This window comes from Macrotis lagotis, chromosome 1, assembly GCF_037893015.1.
Source record: "Macrotis lagotis isolate mMagLag1 chromosome 1, bilby.v1.9.chrom.fasta, whole genome shotgun sequence".
Classification (NCBI taxonomy): domain Eukaryota; kingdom Metazoa; phylum Chordata; class Mammalia; order Peramelemorphia; family Peramelidae; genus Macrotis; species Macrotis lagotis.
This window is the reverse complement of record NC_133658.1, coordinates 766,315,865-766,334,719: the sequence shown is the minus strand read 5'-3', so window position 1 is coordinate 766,334,719 and position 18,855 is coordinate 766,315,865. Positions and strand designations below refer to the sequence as shown.

Genomic DNA, 18,855 nt, shown 5'->3' with positions numbered 1-18,855 from the left:
TTCTAGTCAAACAGTTAATGTAAATGTGGGCAAATCACTAGCAGCTTGGGGGGTCAGGAAGATCTGCTGCCTAAAGTGAGATCTAAGCTGAGTTTTCAAGGGAACCTGGGAATTCAGAGGCAGAGGTGAGGGTGGAGAATGCTCCAGATAGGACAGCTAGTGCAAAGGAACAGGGGTGTCTGAGACAGAGAAAGGAGGTCCATGTGTAGAAGAGAGTAAAATGTAAGAAGATTGAAAAGGTAGGAAAGGGACCAGGTTATGAAGAGTGGGAATGCTAAATATTTTTAGCCAGTTTTAAGAAAATAGAAAATACAGTGTTGCTTTACTTACTGTTCCTATTGTTTAAGAAGTCAAACTATTAGCTGAAAGTTCTTTTTGACAGTCTGTATTTTCTGTTTGGCCCAATTTATAAGCTTGCAGTTCAAAGAATGTTGATATCTTGGAGACTGTAAGCAAATCTTCCTAATGGAGGAATTAATTCTGAATTGTGTGATAAAATGTGCTGTAAAATATTTCTATTTTGGCAGAACATATTGAACAGATTGTTTTTTTAAAAAAACTCTTTAAAAGTATCATACCCTTCTATTATAATAATAAATGTGAAATTCCATTTTTATATTTTCATTTGCTAATTTGAGAACTATATATAAAGAAATAGTTACCATGTAGAGAATAGCATTTTGCATATTTTTGATTTTTCTTTATAGTTGAAAATAAGCCAAAGTTGAAATGAGTAAAAATTGAATTTAAGAACTTAATCAAATACAAAATAGCAGGACATTTTCATTGGCAGTACTTTTTGAGAAAATAATGACTTTATTCTCATTTTTTTTGAAGTTTATAATTTGACTAATTGCCAGCCTTAAAACTCTGATGGAACTGACTAGGTAAATTGATTAACCTTAACAATTTTCCAAATGTAATTCATTTTGATATTTTTTACAGTTTGATTTCTGTTCAATTTAACATTTCTAAGCTTTTACTTTATGTTCTGTAATAGATGCTTTTGATAAGTCAAAAAATAAAACCTAAACATTTTTTTCACTCTTAGATTATATTCTATTGGAGGAAATAATATATGCAAAGTAAAAGGTATTAAAGGGAGGTCACAGATGTAATGCAAATGGTAGTTTTAACCAATAGAATGGAAAATGCAAGTTATGGTAAAATGGAATGAGGACAGAATAGGAAAAGATTTACCATTAATCTGTATGAGGACTGTAGGGAGTGATGTCCAGGAAAAGGATCTCTGATTTGAGCAGTCTTAATATTCAGAATCACAGGGATTCCTGGGTCAACATGCATTTATTAATTGAGGATACAAAGAAAGGTGAAAATATTGTTCCTGCCCTCAAGGATCTTACATTTATTGAAGGAACACAAGATGTTCAGATGGGCATATACAATATATATTCAGAGTCATTAGCAGTTGTGGGGGCTCAAAAAAGTCCACAGTAGATGTGATCTGAGCTGAGTCTTGAAAGAAGTCAGGGAAGTTCAAGTAGAGGTGAAAGAATTGAATATTGAATTGAGTATTCCTGTCCTAGGGTACAGCCAGAAAAAATGCCAGAATCTGTAAATTCTGTGCATGGAATATGGACGGTAGAGTGTGTAGGAGGGAGTAAAAAATGCAAGAAGACTAGAGAGAGGGAGGATTTGACCAGGTTGTAAAGGACTTTATATTGTCAAACCGAAGATTTCATATTTGAACCTGGAGATAATGGGGAGTCAGTCAAGTGTATTGCGTAGGAGAATGGGAGAAAAGAAGTGTTGTAACACTTAAGGAAAATCACCTTAACAGCTGAAGGAAGGATGATTTGGAAATGAATGAATGGATGAATTTTAAGAAATGTGTAGAGACTATACTAGGTCATGTGAGTAGAGAGGAGATATGGGAGATGTGAAGATTAAAAAGACAATAATGAGATCTAGAGAAATAGAGGATGTCATTAAGAGTTCAAGAGATACAAATTGAAGCATGTGATAGTCTGTATCTTTTCCATTGTTCTCTTTGTAACTTGGAATTTAGCTTTTCTGCATTTGTGATGGTTGTTAATTTGTAGTAGTATAGCATCAATGGGAGGATATTTATGATAATAAGATAGACCTTTGTGAAAGGAAACAATTTCAGATCATCCAGAAGTACAGCATAGTTTCCCATAAATGACATGGCTTACTCTTGTCCTATTTGTGAACTTCACTCACCAGCTATCTGAAGTACTTGTAGGAATATATGCTTCTAGACTTGACCATCTCACTGCATGTGACTACATGGATAATATGTATTCCTCATTCAATATGGTTTTTTCTATAAGACTCTATCTCTTTGACGAGATTCAGTAGGTTTGAAGACTGGATAAAATCAATATATGATCATCAATAAACAGTAACATCTATAGACCATTCAGTAGAGAAAATCTTTCTATTTGAATTTTTTGCCAGGATATCCTCTGGCACACTGGCAAATACCTTTGACAAACACTATGTGCCATTGGTAGTCAAGAGGATGAATGTCTAAACTTAACTCTTTAGTTTCATCTGACAATGAATTTGTATTTTCTTAGGATATACATAAGAAATGTTATTGTATTGCTGCCTGCACTTGTCTAAATGCACATGTCAAAATTTTCTGCAATAACTATATAAGATAAAAATTTTTCTAGGAAGTCATCAGTAACGGTATGTAACTTTTTTTTAACAGGAAAAAAGAATCAGAGTATCTCAGCCTTCGACAAGAGGACCAAGTGCCTTTATACCAGAGAAGGAAGTAAGTTAAACTATCGTGAGAAATAATGAGAAATCAAGAATATCATTATTGCCAGAGACCAAAACCCAAATTCTCTTTCTGAAATGTTGAAATACAAGTGTTTTACTGTTTGAGATACTTCTGTAGGTAGGAAACGTGATTAAAAGTGCATAATCCTAAATAGTCTGACTCTTGGGACTGTAAAATTTCTGTAATGTGAATAACCTCAGATATTTATGCTATAGTTGGGTCTGAAAGTATGAAAATATACTATCTCACTTGAAGCCCCCAGAGGAGCAGTGAATAGAGCATGTGAAGAAAGATCTGAGTTCAAATGCAGCCTCAGACACTTCCTAGCTGTGTGGCCCTGGGTAAGTTATTTCTCTTAAAAAGCAGACTTAGAATGTCTGCCTTTATTTTCTCATCTGTAAAATGAGGATAATAACAGCACCTACTTCCTCAGGTTGTTGTGAGGATTAAAAAAATAACATTTGTAAGACATTCTTCATCCCTTTATGCACTTTAAAATTGCTATTATTGTGATTATTGTTGTGTTAGCAATTTAAATTTTTTTTCTTTAATTTATTTACACATTACTGAAATATTTTTGTTTAAGAGTAAACATAATACCCTCTCTCCCACAAAAATATAAAACTTCATGAGAAATAAAGTAAAAGAAAGCAAAAAATGTGTTTCAGTCTGTTTTCAGATACCATCAGCTCTGTCTCAGGTGGATCACATTCTTTATCCTAAGTTCATCATAGAAGTTACTTCCATATTTTTCCACAGTGTTGTTGCTGATTGTAATTCCCTCCATCCATTCCTCCCCACTACTATCTATTATATTCTCTCTCTCCTTTGTCTCTGTCCCTCTTCAAAAATGTGCTGTGGGGCAGCAGAGATGCACAAAAAGACAGAGCACCAGCCCTGGGGCCAAGAGGCCCCAAGCCCACATCCTGTCCCAGAGACCCAGCAACCATCCAGTCCCATGGTCCCAGACAGGTCACCCAATCCCATAACCTTGAAAAAATGCGAAAAAAGGAAATGTGTTATATCTTCTATGATCTATCCTCTCCTTTTTCTTCTAGATGTCTATATACTATTGAGTGTGTATGCTGTTTCCTCTTTGAGCCATTTCCAATGAGAATGAAGGCTCCTTCATTCCCTCTTGCCTTCCCCTCTTCCATACCATTGCAAAAGCTACATGAAATATCTTTCATATGAGATAATCTTAGCCTATTCTACCTCTCCTTTCTCTTACTGGCAGTACATTGACTTCATTTTTACACTATATATTTACCTTCAAATTCAGCTCTCTCCTGTGACTCATCTATAAAAGCTTCTTCTACCCACTCTATTAAATGAGGTTTATCTAAATATTATCAGTATCATCTTCCCATGCAGGAATACATGCAGTTTATCATCATTAAATCCCTCATAATTCATCCCCTTCTCATCCTCCCTCTCTATGCTTCACCTGAGTTCTGTACTTGAAAATCAAACTTTCTGTTCAGCTCTGGTCATTGCAACAGGAACATTTGAAATTCCTCTGTTTCATTGAAAGTCTATCTTTTCCCCTGGAAGATGATGTCGATTCTTGGTTGCATTCAAACTATTTTGCCTTCCAGAATATTATATTCTAAGCCCTTTGAACCTTTAATGTAGATGCTGCTACATCCTTGGTAATCCTGACTGCAGCATCATGATATTTGAATTATGCCTTTCTGGCTGTTTGTAATATTTTCTCTTTGACTTGGGAGTTTTGGAACTTGGCTATTATATTCCTGGGGATTGTTGAGTTTGTTGTTTTTTTTTTTTATTTCTTTCAGTAGGAGATTGGTGGATTCTCTCAATTTCTATTTTACCATCTGCTTCTAGGATATCAGAGCAATTTTCCTGTAGAAATTCTTTAAAAATGAGGTCAAGGGGGATGGCTAGGTGGTGCAGTGGATAGAGCACCGACCCTGGAGTCAGGAGTACCTGAGTTCAAATCTGGGCTCAGACACTTAATAATTACCTAGATGTGTGGACAAGCCACTTAACCCCATTGCCTTGCAAAAAAAAACCCCTAAAAACATGAGGTCAAGGCTCTTTTCCTGATCATGACTTTCAGGTAACCCAATAATTTTTAATTTATGTTTCCTAGATCTGTTTTCCAGATCAGTTGTTTTTTTCAGTGAGATATTTCACATTTTCTTCTAGTTTTTCATTCTCTTGGTGTTGAATTTATTGTGTCTTGATTTCTTGCAAAGTCATCAGCTTCCTTAGCTCCATTCTACATCTGAAGGATTTGTTTTCCCCAGACACCTTTCTTCTCTCCTTTTCTATCTGGCCAGTTCTGCTTTTTAGAGCAGTCTTCTCTTAAGTACCTTTTTGAACTGTGTTATCCATTTGACTTAGGCTGGTTTTTAACATGTTATTTTCTTCAGCATTTTTTTTTTGGATGTTGACTAAGCTGCTGACTTTGTTTTCATGTTTTTCCTGCATCTCTGTCATTTCTTTTTCCAAGTTTTCTTCTATCTCCCTTACTTGATTTTCAAAATCTTTTTTGAGTTCTATCATAGCCTGAGTCCAACTTCTATATTTCTTGGAGTCTTTAGATGCAGAAACTTGGACATTCTTATCTTCAGATTGTGTATTTTGGTTCTCCATGGGACCAAAGTAATTGTCTATGATCAGGTTCCTTTTTTTCTGTTTACTCATTTCCCCAGCCTATGCCTGGTTTTGCGGTGCTTCCTGAACTTTTGATTATCATTGGGACACCCTCACAAGGACCTCAGTATGTGAGGCTCCGACTGCTCTCTTTGTCTGTGAATGACCACAAGCACACTCCTCTGCCCTGGGGTGGTTCCCTGCTCTATGGGGGGGGGGGGGGCAGAATTCAACTAGGCTCTGAATATGGCTAAATCTCCAGAGTCCCAAGGACAGAGGACAAACCTCAGCAGTCTCCCTCCACTCCCTTACCTTCCACGGGCTGAACACTAAGGGCGCAGCTGTTGGGAGCCTCCCACTGGGTGGCTCCATAGACCTGCTTGCATTTCCTGGGATCAGGCCTGGGCTGAGTGCCGTGGCCATGCAAGGAGGGGCAGGCTGACCTGGGCTTTGCACTTGCTCAGGCAGAGGTCTCCCTGCTGATCTTCCAAGTTGTGCTTGGTTCTCCCTGGGGTGCAGGTCAGGAAACTGTTTCTGGTGCCTAGAGCCCTGGCTCCCAGGTGCCCTGGGGCTGTTTCCAGGAGGCTGAAGTTCCTTCACTCTGGTGTGCTGTTGCCCCTCCCATGCCATGGAACAGAGCTTTCCCACTATTTTCCAGGTTACCTTGGGCTGGAGAATTGCCTTACTGTATCTTTCTGTGGGTTCTGTCTCTTGAAAATTTAGTTAAGAGTCATAATTTTAAGATTTTTGATATAATTTGGAGAGAGCTCCTGCCACCATCTTGGCTCCACCCCCATCAGCAATTTAATAAGTTTTTTTCTGAAAAGGAAAACTATAGAATATTAAAATGCACTGATAATTTGATAGCTTTGCTTTCTTTTTAAATAGCCAGTTTCCTAATATTTTTAACATCATCTGAATTTGAAGAAGAGATATTTTTGAAATGGGATCATCAGTTATTCACTTCCTTATCAAGGTTTTTAAAGAACCTGAAATAATGGATTATTACCTCACTAATTGTCATGTCTCATTATCTGATTGATTCTTAGCCTTCACCTGGATGACAAATCACAGAATTTTTTATTTGCTATCTTTCTGATCTAGGAAAAGTGAACTGAGTAATGATATGAAATGTTTACTCTTTGAAATTACCTTTTCTTTTTAAAATCTATTTAATTCCTTATCACTAAAATTAATATATCACATTCTTTCATCTGAGAATGTAGATAATAATAATAATATCTGTAATATCTACCTCACTGATTATTGCTATTCAATTAAGATAATATATGTAAAGTACTTTGTAGTCTTTTTTTTATTATTCTTTTGTAAGGTAATAGGGTTAAGTGGCTTGCCCAAGCCCATACAGCTATGTAATTATTAAGTGTCTGAGGCTGGATTTGAACTCAGGTACTCCTGACTGCAGTGTTGGTGATCTATCCACTGTGCCACCTAGCCACCCCCTTAGTATTCTTTAAAGTACTATATTAAACTTCACATGTTATTACTATGAGTGATTTTGGTGACAACTAATTGTGTCACTGATTTCTTCCCATGTTGCATTCAGAGATTTCACAAATACACCCCTACTCTATTTTAAAAAGTAATTGTTTATGTATATGTTTATATGTGTATGTAAATAAAAATAGTACACACACGCACACACACACACACACACACAAAATACACACCCTTGATCTACAAGCTATGGTTATGTCTGTCAGTAACAAACATGTTGCTAGAAGAGAGGGCTACCTTATAAAAATATGGAAAGACTTGCATGAAATAATGATCAAAATGAGCGGAACAGGAGAACATTGTATGCCATAACATCAATATTTGTTTAAGCAATAATTTTGAATGAATAAATTAATTTTCCTAATATAAACATCCAAATTAATTATAAAGGATATATGAAGAAAGACATTTTATATATGTCTATGTGAGTGTGAGTGTGAGTGTGAGTGTGTGTGTGTGTGTGTGTGTGTGTGTGTGTGTGTGTGTCCAATTGTACCCAACTCTAAGATGGAGGAAAGGGAAGGAAAAAAAGAAGCTTAAATGATAATTTTACTGTATATTTGAAAGTAATAATAAGTTGTTCATAGTAGATTTGCAGTTTTAAGTTCAATCAACTTTTTATTTCTATATTGTGAAAGTGCTTGTTTTGTTCCATAAATTAAAAATAAAATTCAATAATGGAAATAAATCAGTCATTCAGGATGTAGTTGGTTTAAAAATTAGTGCTAAAATTGTTTTTATATATAATCAGGAAAAAATAAAATTATTTAAGAGAGAGAGAGAGAGAGCTATTTTATTATAAGGTAAAGAAGAGGAAGATCAAATGACTTTAGGCAGGAAACCCATGATCAAAATGCAAAGTGAGGTGCTAAATTTGAAGAAGAGAATCATGGAAGACAACTTTTATATATCTGATGCCAATTTAAGGCTTTGACTGGAAGAGCTAGGAAAGACAAACTAGGTATAAAATTCCAGTCAATCATATTTCTCTCTATAAGAAATGAGGTCAAAGAATGACTTGTAATGGGTCATTAATTTTAAGATTTCTGATAACATGCTACAGTTCTCATCTGCAGGTTAGTGTCCCTAGCTCCATAACCAGGCATCTAGGATGATGTATTCTGTGGAAAAGCAGGACTGAGAGAGTTCTTAAATTACAGTTTTCTTAGCTGAATGTTAAGGGAGACAGATTCTGGAAGTCTGAGTGACTCAAACATTTCAAGTCAAAATGTAGTAGGAAAGCTATGGGTCAAACTTAATCAGGTTGTAGAATGGATGTAAGAACAGAGGTATAATAGCGGGTAGTTGTTGAAGCCTTTGCTTTGAATTCACAAATTCTGGTAGTTCTTCCATGCTGGAAGGCCTTCCAGTGTGAGCTAGCAATCGAGTGTCCACTTCCCATGGACCAGACTTGCTAAATATGGGTACATTTACCAATTAGCTGCTGAGAATATGGTGATAAATTAATTGACAACAGCAACACATGAAACAAAAGTTCTGAACTTAAGGCCTTGGTCTTGTGACACTCTTATGATTCTGCAGTGACAGTAGCAGGAAGAAAAAAGGGAAATAAAGGTCTGTCAGATCACAGTTTAATCATACAGGTAGAAGATTTATTCCATAAAAAAATATCTTTAATCTTAATAGTATTTTTTCCAATTGCACGTAAAGGGGGCAGCTAGGTAGTGCAGTAGATAGAGCACCGGCCCTGGAGTCAGGAGGACCTGAGTTCAAATTCGGCCTCAGACACTTAATAATTATCTATCTGTGTGACCTTGGGCAAATCACTTAACCCCATTGCCTTTCAAAAACAAAAACAAAGAAACCAATTGCATGCAGAGATAGCTTTCAACATTCATTTTTATAAAATTTTGAGTTCCAGTGTTTTCTCCTTCCTTCCTTTCCCTGTCTGTTTCCTAAGACAGCAAGCAATCTGATACAGGTTATTGGTGTACAATCATGTTAAAAAAATCTCCATATTAGTCATATTGTAAATGGATAAAAAATCTTTAAGACATGCATTTTATTCTGCCAAATTGAACAGATTTTTTAGGGAGAAGAGGATCATCTGTTCTTTGGACCTCGTGGTAAATTGTGTGACAATAAAAATATGGTCAAATGTAAAATGTTTTTAAGACAAACTGCCTGCTCACTTTCTCATATCTCCTGTTTGGGTAGTGTGGAACAATGATAATTGACAATAGAGAGAAACAGAATGAGTTGCTTAATTTTTCCATTTTGTCTGCCAAGGTGAATAACCTTCTACTGGAAATGATGGAACAAAAATGGCTAAGAGGGAATTGATATCCAAATTAAGTAAGGAGAGAGTGAGAAAGCATTCAGTTGTCCTTGATGAATTCAAGTAACCTGACCCAGCTATCCCACATCCTGGACTACTAAGAAAATTGGCACATGAGATTGCCATGCTACTCTCTCTCATATTTGAAAAATATTAGAAAACAAAAGATATACTGCATTACTGGGGAAGAACAAATGTACTGATTTTCAAAATAGGGAAGAGAATAGAGTCTGCAAACTATCTTAACTTTGATGAACTTAACTTTGATGCCTGGCAAAATTCTAGCATGGATCACTAAAAACATGCTTAGTATCCAGATAAGGAAGAGCTTAATCAACAATGGCCCTGCCAGACCAACTTTAATTCCTTTATTGACAGGCTTATGAGATGAAGGGGAAAGCTATAGATAATAGTATACTAAGCTCTTAGCAGATCTTTCAATAAAGTTTCTCATACTATTTTTGTAGAAAAGATAGATAGATTATAGCTTATGGGAGTCAAGAGTGGTTAAATGGCCAACTCCAAAAGAAGCTATTGTTGGTTTGAGCTCATTGATAACAGGGGAGGGGGTTCCAAGTAGAGTACCCCAGGAATCTGTACCTAGACCTGTGCTATTCCACATTTTCACCAGTGACTCAGAGGCTGCTAGGTGATGCATTGGTTAGAGCAATGGACCTGGAGTCAGAAAGACTTGATTCAAATCCAGCCTCAGATAGTTCATATCTGTGACCAAGTCACTTTATTCTGTATGCCTTGGTATCCTAAATAAAATGAGGATAATAATAGCATTTACAACTTAGTGTTGACATAAGAATAAAAGATGAGATATTTGTAGAGTTACTTTGTAATTCTTTTTATAGTTTTTTTTTGTTTTTTGGCAAGAAGTTACTTGCCCAAGGTCACATAGTAAGATAATTACCATATTTCCCCTTGTATAAAAATGCACCTTAATTTGGGGGCCCAAAATTTGAAAAAATATTTTTACATAAAATTATTGAATCAAGTTTTATTCTTCATAAAATTCATACAACTCCTCATCACTGTCAAAATTCCCATCCATGAGGTCATCCTCATCTGTGTTTGACGAGAAGTCACTGTCTTAGGAGAGGCTCTGACTGCTCTCCTGCCTGTGCTGTGGTCTATGGTTGACCACAAGCACTCCCTGGGCAAATCTGGTGGGTGGATAGATGCTTATTAGTCCATTCCGTTTCATGAACCCAAAGCACCAATTGTGTCCTCCTTTGAAATCAGTCACTTCTTTTTCATCAGCAATTTTTATGACCTTCTGCTGAACCATTTTTGTGGACACAGGAATTCCAATGGCCCTTTGCTCTTCAATCCATCTCATCAATTCCCTCTCTAACTCAGATCATTTGACTGACTTGCCTCTTATGGCCTTCTGTAGGATTTTCAGTAGGATAACTTCTTCCCATAGCCAGACTCTGATTGTTTTCTCAGTTGGAGGAAGGACCAGACTGATGTTCAGCAGCATGATTTCCATTCACTTTTGCAAACTGGATCACTTTGAACTTGAATTCATCACTGAGATGAAAATCTTTTCTGAGTTATTTCTGGGCAGAATGTGGCAAAATATCACTTAATTATATTGGTAACAAATGTGAAATAGTGAGTGCAAAGACAACAAGCATGAAAAAAGCAGGAAATGCAAGTAAAAAAATCTCCAACTACTGTATAAGATGTTCTTAGGTTTTAGACCTCAAATTTTTCAAAAAAGTGTTTCTTATACATGGGGAAATATGATGTTAAGTGTCTTAGGTCCTATTTGAATTCAGGTTCTCCTGACTCCAGGACCAGTGCTCTATCCACTGTACCACTTAGCCGCCTGCTACCTTGTAATTCTTAAAGTCGTTGCTAGCTATTATTGTTACTATTATTATTAAAACCTGGATGGGGTGCTCATCAAATTTGTAGATAGTTCAAAGCTTGGAAGAATAGTAACACACTGCATGATAGGATACAAAAAGAACTAGATAATCCAGGGCAGTGGGGGGAATCTAATGAAATTAAATAGAGGAATAGATGTTGTTTTATATTAGGGTTCCAAAAAATAGCTTCCCAAGGACATTATGGAAGTTAGCAATTTGTATGCAAAAAAATCTAGTTTTAGTAGATTGCAAGATCAATATGAGCCAGTGATGTGCTATGACAACCAAAAAATGAATGTAATCCTGGACCACACCTAAAAGAGGCATGATTTTCCAGAATAAGGAAGTTATGACATAGTCCACTGTAGTCTGCCTTGGTCAGCTTCCATCTTGTGTTCAGTTCTAGACATCACAATTTAGGAAGGATATTGATAAATTGCATAGAGTTCATAGAAGTGTAGCCAAAATGATGGAAGATCTCAATGGTTCAACATGTCATATGAGCATCATATGAAGAATGTAGGAGTAGCCCAGAGAAGATAAGATTAGGGAGGTATTTGTTAGCTATTTGAAGGGCTATTGGATGGAAGGAGAGAGAAGTCTTATTCTGTTAGTCCTCAGAGAACAGAACCAGAATCACTCAGTGGAAGATGATAAGAGGCTAATTTGATTTGATTTCACTAAGGAAAAAAAAACTTTAAACAAAAATATGCAGAAGTAGATTAGGTTACCTTGGGAGGTGATGGGTTCCTTCCATACAAGCAGAGGTTGAATGTTACCACTTGTAAAAATGTTAGTATAGATTGTAGTATGCTTCCAAATCTCAAATTCTATGATTTTAGTATTTTTAATAAAATTGTATTTTATCTCCTCTCTAGTTATGTTAGTTACCAAGACCAGAAATAAATGTGTCCAAACCACATGGAAACTTGTTAATTTAAATTTTATGTCATTTTTGGATATTTCATAGATAAAGTTTCTTAAAATTTAAATAACTAAATTTTGCTTATACATCATTTGAGTTAACACTGTATATGGAGCAAAATTTTGAGCCTTATAAAATAGGGTTTTTTTGGTTGTCCAAACCAAAGATTTTTAATTTAAATTTTTGTGACATTCAAGCAAGATTCACCTAGGATCTATTTTTCCCTAATCCCAATGTACTTTTTGGGAGATTAGCTCTCAACTGTCTCATGATTAATCCCTTTATATACTTTAGAGAATAGAGTGTTCTACTAAAGTTAATTTTCCTGATTTATTGATTCTTCTTTAGGCAATAAAAATTTAGAATTTTAGTAATTTTGGGGGGGAATAAGGTATTCATTTTCTTGATATTTTAGATAGAACACACTAAAATGAATACAAATTGTTATTAAGATTCATTTTAGTATTGCAATAGGATGCCATTAACAGCATATGTGAAATTTTAAACTATGCTAAATCATTCCTATTTACCACTTTTTTAGGAAGTTCTTCTGACTACTTAGTTTTTCTGATTTTTTTTTACACTTCAACTTTGAGTATTCATTTCTTGCTTATAACCATGTGTCTTTTCCTACAATCTGTGTGCCTTTCCTCAACTTCAACTTTTTAAATAGATGCTCATGCTTTATATTTTTTATATTTCTTATATCTTATCTTTTGGTAAACATTATAAATGTATTGAAACAAATAAGGTCTGAAGGATTCATGGTATCTGGATTGGAAATAACATCAGAGGTAATCTATTCCAATTCCTGATATAATAAATTCTGTTCAACAGTATACCTAACCCATAGTCAATTTTCTGTTGTTAACCTCCAAGGGAAAAATCCACTACTCTCAAGTTGGCTCACTCCACTTTTGCAGCCCTAATTATTAGGAAATTTCTCTTGAATTTCTAATTAATTAACTTATTTGCAGCTTCTTCCTATTCCCCCCCTAGTTCTGTCCTCTAGGGTCAAGGAGAATAAGTCTAATGTGTCTAATATGTAACTGTATAATTTTTGAAATTGGTTATCATGCCATCCTGAATCTTCTCTTAGGTTAAAAATTCCCAATGCTTTTTAACTTCTCCTTAAATGCTATGACACAAAGACTCTTCTCAGTTCTGGTGTCCCTTCTCTCAAAATTTATTTGATGTCCTTTTTGGTGTCTCTTATAACTTACTGATGTCCTTTCTAAACCATGGCATCTAGAATTCAAAGTGATTCTCCAGAGTCTTGGACACAGTGTTTCTCTTAATACAGTCTAGATTATGTTAGCTTTTTTTGACAGTCATGTCGTATCATTTATTCATTGAGCTTTTTCAAAAGAATTTATCTAGACGTATATCGCCCTGTATTCTTGAAGTTGATTTTTTAAAATTTTAAGTCAAGTGTAAGATTTTACATTTGAATCTTAAATTTATCTGAATAGTTTCTGGACAACATTGTAGTTTATCAGTATTTCTTTGGATTCTGATTTTGTCATACAGTGCTTTAGATATTCTTCTTAGATTTGTCAAATGGAATCATTTGCACATTTGATAAACATAATATCCATACTATTGTTTAAGTCATCCATAAAAGTGTTAAAATAAAAGTGTTAAATGACTGAAGTCTATGCACATATATTCTGGGAGTGCTCCATTGGAGAGTTTTCCCAAGCTGACATCAGATTAATTTTGATTGATGAGCCTTTGGGTCTAGGTAACTGGTTCTGGATCTACTTCTCATTATCTATGCCAAATCCTTTGAGCTTATTCATAAGGATAATCTGAAAGACTTTCTCAAATCCTTTATTAAAATCCTATAATGATAACTTAAGCATTTTCCTCATTCACCAGTCTATTAATAGGAAATGAAGTTACTCTATCATTTTAGAGGGGGAATGAAACAAAGGTAATTATTTGGGATCATCACTTCATTTTTCTAGATGCTCAGAAAATATCCCTTTTATAATGTGCTTTGGAATTTTCCAGGAATCTAAAATAAATTCATTAGGCTATGCATTGGTGCACATGTGCACACACATATACACACACACTCTCCAAATTTCATTTTCATCTAATTTAATCCTCAGAGCAATTTTATGAGTTGAAGATACCACTACTTGAACTCTGCCATTTAAAATTTTTTTAATATTAGAGGAAACTGTAGTTCAGAGAAGTTAACTTGACTGAGTAAATACAGTTATTAACAGTCAAGACTTTAACACTGTTCTTTTGATTCACAGTTTAGTACTTTCTACTATATTATATTGCCATCCCAAATAGAGCCTTACTAATTAGTATGGCTTGTGTTAGTCTGAATATGCTATATTCATAATGCCATCCTTTGGAATAATTCTATACTGAATGCTAGCTATATATAGGATATTATATGTGTATTTGTGGGGTGAAGTATGAAGTAGTTGTAGTTTTTTGTTCAAAAAGAATTGGCATAATTCGTTTATATACCATCATTGATCATCTTATTGCTTTTTTTTATTCAACTGCTAAGAGGAATAACCAAATTGACCAATGCTTGTAAATTTTTTAAAATGAAAATTCATGTTTATAATATTCCAGTTTACATTTTCTCACAAGTCATACCTTTTTTGCATAATTTCCCTAATTCATGTTTCTGTACATTGGTTTTATAATTCTATAATTTGTGTTCATTGATCAAAATCAACCCAAGTGCTACCTTTTTGATGAAATCTTTCCTGACCCTTTGAACTTATGAATTTATTTGTATGTGTTTTGCTATTTTATATAAGTACATGTCTTCTTTGATAGAGTGCAGCATCTTGAGAAAAGGACTACTTCAGTTTTGTCTTTTTATCCCTAACACTGTGCCTGGCACATATTGGGTGCTTAATAAATGCTTGGGAGGGCAGCTAGGTGGTTCAGTGGAGAGAGGGCAATGCAGTTTTTAACATCAGCATTTTTCAAGGGCTGTCTATTAAATTTTACAGTTTACACATTCAGAATGAAATTCTTTAAATGTGGAAGTATTATATTGCTTTATATTTTATAAGGCACTTTCCTCATGACATCTTTGAGAAAGATAGTCCAAATATTATAATGCCTACTTTATTAATGAGGAAGCAGGTTTAACTGGAGTTACGATGTGCCAGGGGTCACAGCAGAGCTGGATTTTAAAGGGAGTATTCTGAATTTTTGCACAGCTGCTTCATCCAGTGTGATCCATTGGTTCTCAGTGCCTTCCTCTGTGGTAATCTGATAGCCAGGTGTCCCTTGAAGCCCTGTAAAATTATTATCTATTCCTTGAGAAGGTGGTTTTCATCATCAGGTCTGAAAGAAATCTATGATGACTGTTGGACTCTGTGTTTGCAATCATTTTTATTATTACTCTTAATATATGTGTCATCTTCCCTCAGAAAATACTCTCCCACTCTTGGTAACATTTCTCTTATTCTCTTAAAATGGAATAATTGTTCTGTGTTTACTCATTATTACACTAAGTAAAGGGGAGGAGTCAGATTGACGATACATTGACATAAGATATTGTGACTATTCAATAGTTATAGATTATTGAGATGAACTTGTAAATTCATATGCCCAAATGCTGTATTTAGGTATAAATTCCATCAGCAGATAGAATTGTTTTTCTCTCCAGTTTCACAGTTAAACAACAAATGTCAATTATCAAACAGTCTTTGTAATGTATTGTATTATAACATCCAAAAAATGAAAATGGTGTTTTCTTTTTTCTTTTTTATGTTCAGAGTATAAACAACTTCCAGGGCTTTTTTAGTGGATAACTCATTTACTTTAATAATTCCATCATTTATCAATCTGCACCCTGCTTGACTTAACAAAGGATACATTTATTTCTTAATAACTGCCTTTTTTTTTTCCTTTGTTGCTTTTTTTGGCACTTAGGTTGTCCAAGCAAATACAGTGGATGAACGTACTAATCTCCTTGTGGAAGAATACTCTACATCTGGGCGCCTGGACAACATCACTCAGGTCATGAGTTTACATGCTCAGTACCTTGAGTCTTTTTTGCGCAGTCAGTTTTATATGCTGCGAATGGACGGTCCCCTTCCTTTACCATACCGACACTACATAGCTATAATGGTATGTGTTCATTGTTCGTACCTGAAGCTAATATTTTTAAGCTATGATTACCAGATTTTCCCCTCACTATCCTTTTTTCCTCCTTCTCTTAAAAGAATACCATTATGTAGAACAAATTAGTGTTCCATAGTTATTTATAGTGTGACCAGTTAAACATTTGTGGAAATGCTATGAACTGATGTGACCCATACTTAAAGCAATATGAATGTTTTCCATTTAATTTATAAAACCTATTTAATCTCCTTTGTTTAATTATGAATGTTTTTTCTAGTAATGTCTTGTTCCATTACAAGAAAATTAATTTTTTAGGTATCTGTAAAGAACCTTCTTACGTACATGAAAACAAACCTGAATGATAGTACTTTTAAAGAAATTATTTTTATCATCTAATTATAGTGCAGATTTATAAATTAAGCCAGTATAGATTGGGTGAAAACTGTATATTAGGCAAGGATGAAGAGTATCCAGAATTTTGCAGTTTGAGTGGTGCTAAAGTAATCATTGAGAGAATTATCTATGTAAGCACAAGAGTAATTGGTCTGAGAAGCAATGCCAGAAGGTTAGGTTTACATTTGTCACACATTTGACCTGATTATCTAGTACTCTAGCAATGGGTTAAACTGATTTGAGTTGTAGCCAATATCTTGGTACAACCTAAAATTCATTAGGACCTCAATTCTAGCTCAGGTTTTTTTTTTTTTGAATACAACAAAAATTAAAAGTTATAATAATTAAGAGATAAAGAAGAAAGCAATACGAGGAATAAAAACAGATATTAAGTTATTTAAGAAATAGTTATATAGAAACAGAAGGTCTCAATTCTACTTTGCAAACAGTGAGCAAGCTATTAATAGCTTCAGAGAGAGAAAGGTACCTAGTAGGAGGTAATTAGTGAATGGGCTACACTTATGACTGTTGTAATCAAGGTTACTCCCAAAAGCTAAAAACACCTAAGAAGAGATTATGAAATAAAAATGAAAGGTGTTCTCTCTTATAATTTCTAAATTAGTAGATTATATATTGATGAGATTTTATGACATATTTATATTTTAAAATTATTACTCATAATTAGGAAGATAGATATGTATTTTTTCCTATATAGAGATGGCAGTGGTTTAGATCAATTGATGTCAACTTTGAATGTGACAGTCACTGATTTTATGCTGCAGCCATTTGCTTGTATGTTTTTCAGTTTTGTATTTCTATCCACTTATTAACCAGGAATAGGTTGTTATAGGGTGAAGATTTTAGGAAAACAAGACTCTTGTGGGGGAGGGGGGAAGGGTAATAGGCTATAAAAAGTATTTACCCTACCCTACAATGCTTGATTCGATGAAAATTTATTGAACCACTTAGCATGTAAGACATTGAGGTGAATGGTATAGTCCCTGTGTCTTCTCAGAATTTATTGTCTAGTAAGGGAGATCAAATATATAGAGAGAAATATCTTTAGTTTGTAGAAGATCAACATGAGGGAGGATATCAAATTATTAAGATTTCTGTTATTTTGGAGGAGAAATTATATATATGTATATATATAATATATATATATATATATAGTGTATGTGTGTGTGTATATACACACACACACACACACACACACACACACACACACACACACATATAACCATAGGGTATTTACTTCATGAAGACAATGAGAATGTGAATATATACTTTTTTTCTAAGCTGTTTTTCTCTACTTTTTTCTCACTTAAGGCTGCAGCTAGACATCAGTGTTCTTATCTAATAAACATGCATGTGGATGAATTTCTGAAGACTGGAGGTATTGCAGAGTGGTTGAATGGTTTGGAATATGTCCCACAAAGACTGAAAAATCTCAATGAAATAAATAAGCTGCTAGCACACCGACCCTGGCTAATCACAAAAGAACACATTCAGGTACCACTTTTCCCTGACTAGGTTTATTATGGAAACATTTCTTTTGACAAATATTTGATTCTTCAGTTTAATATTTTGCTCAAGAATTTCAATTTCAATGTTTGTACTACTATTTAGTTTAGAATTTGAGAACTGTCAACAGTATTGAACATTTATGTATTAAGAGGATAGATTAAAGGAAAGTAGCTTTCTTTACCTAAAATGAAAATAATTGTTTTGTACTAATGTTTAGATGGTTTGTTCTGAGGAATTTTAATTCTTTGAGATAACATATGTAATAATAGAAGCATTGAACCAGAAGCTAGAAATTCTGGGTTCTAGTCCCTTCTTTATCACTGTTATCCCTGAGTCTCCATTACCTCATCTATGAAGTAAACAGATTAAGTTGACTAAATGATTTCTAAGGATTCTACCAGCTCTAAAATTAAGTAATTATCTTCTGTTTCTTTTAATTGGCAGAAATGTCTCACAAATATGAGATGGTTTATCAGTTTATCATAGATGGTTTATCTAGGAATATCACCTGTAGCATTCAAAATAAAATGTGTAATTTTACTATTTCCATTGAAGGTATCATACTATTTCTAGCCAAGAAAGCCCTGTTTATGGATCAGAGAACACTTTGGGTGTTTTTTCCCAGTCAGTCTCCAAGACAAGTATTTCTTTTTGTGAGAATGATTGCTACCCTGAAAATATACTCCTCTGAATTTTTACTTTTTAATTATCATTTTTATGGTCAACTGCTTATTTGTCAGTCTTATAGACTAACAATAGCTTTGGGAGTGGGACGATATGGCATGGAAGTAAG

At 34.5% G+C, this 18,855-nt stretch overlaps 1 protein-coding gene across 1 annotated transcript in view; it reads left to right on the top strand.

Annotated features, from left to right (window-relative positions):
• The window catches only part of SESN3 (sestrin 3), a 76,113-nt gene that overhangs the window by 37,044 nt on the left and 20,214 nt on the right, over positions 1-18,855 (top strand). Inside the window, exons 2-4 of the mRNA XM_074216492.1 lie at positions 2,702-2,767; positions 15,951-16,148; positions 17,865-18,047. Coding sequence (XP_074072593.1) covers positions 2,702-2,767; positions 15,951-16,148; positions 17,865-18,047 — 447 coding nt within the window. The remainder of the gene's footprint in view (positions 1-2,701; positions 2,768-15,950; positions 16,149-17,864; positions 18,048-18,855) is intronic.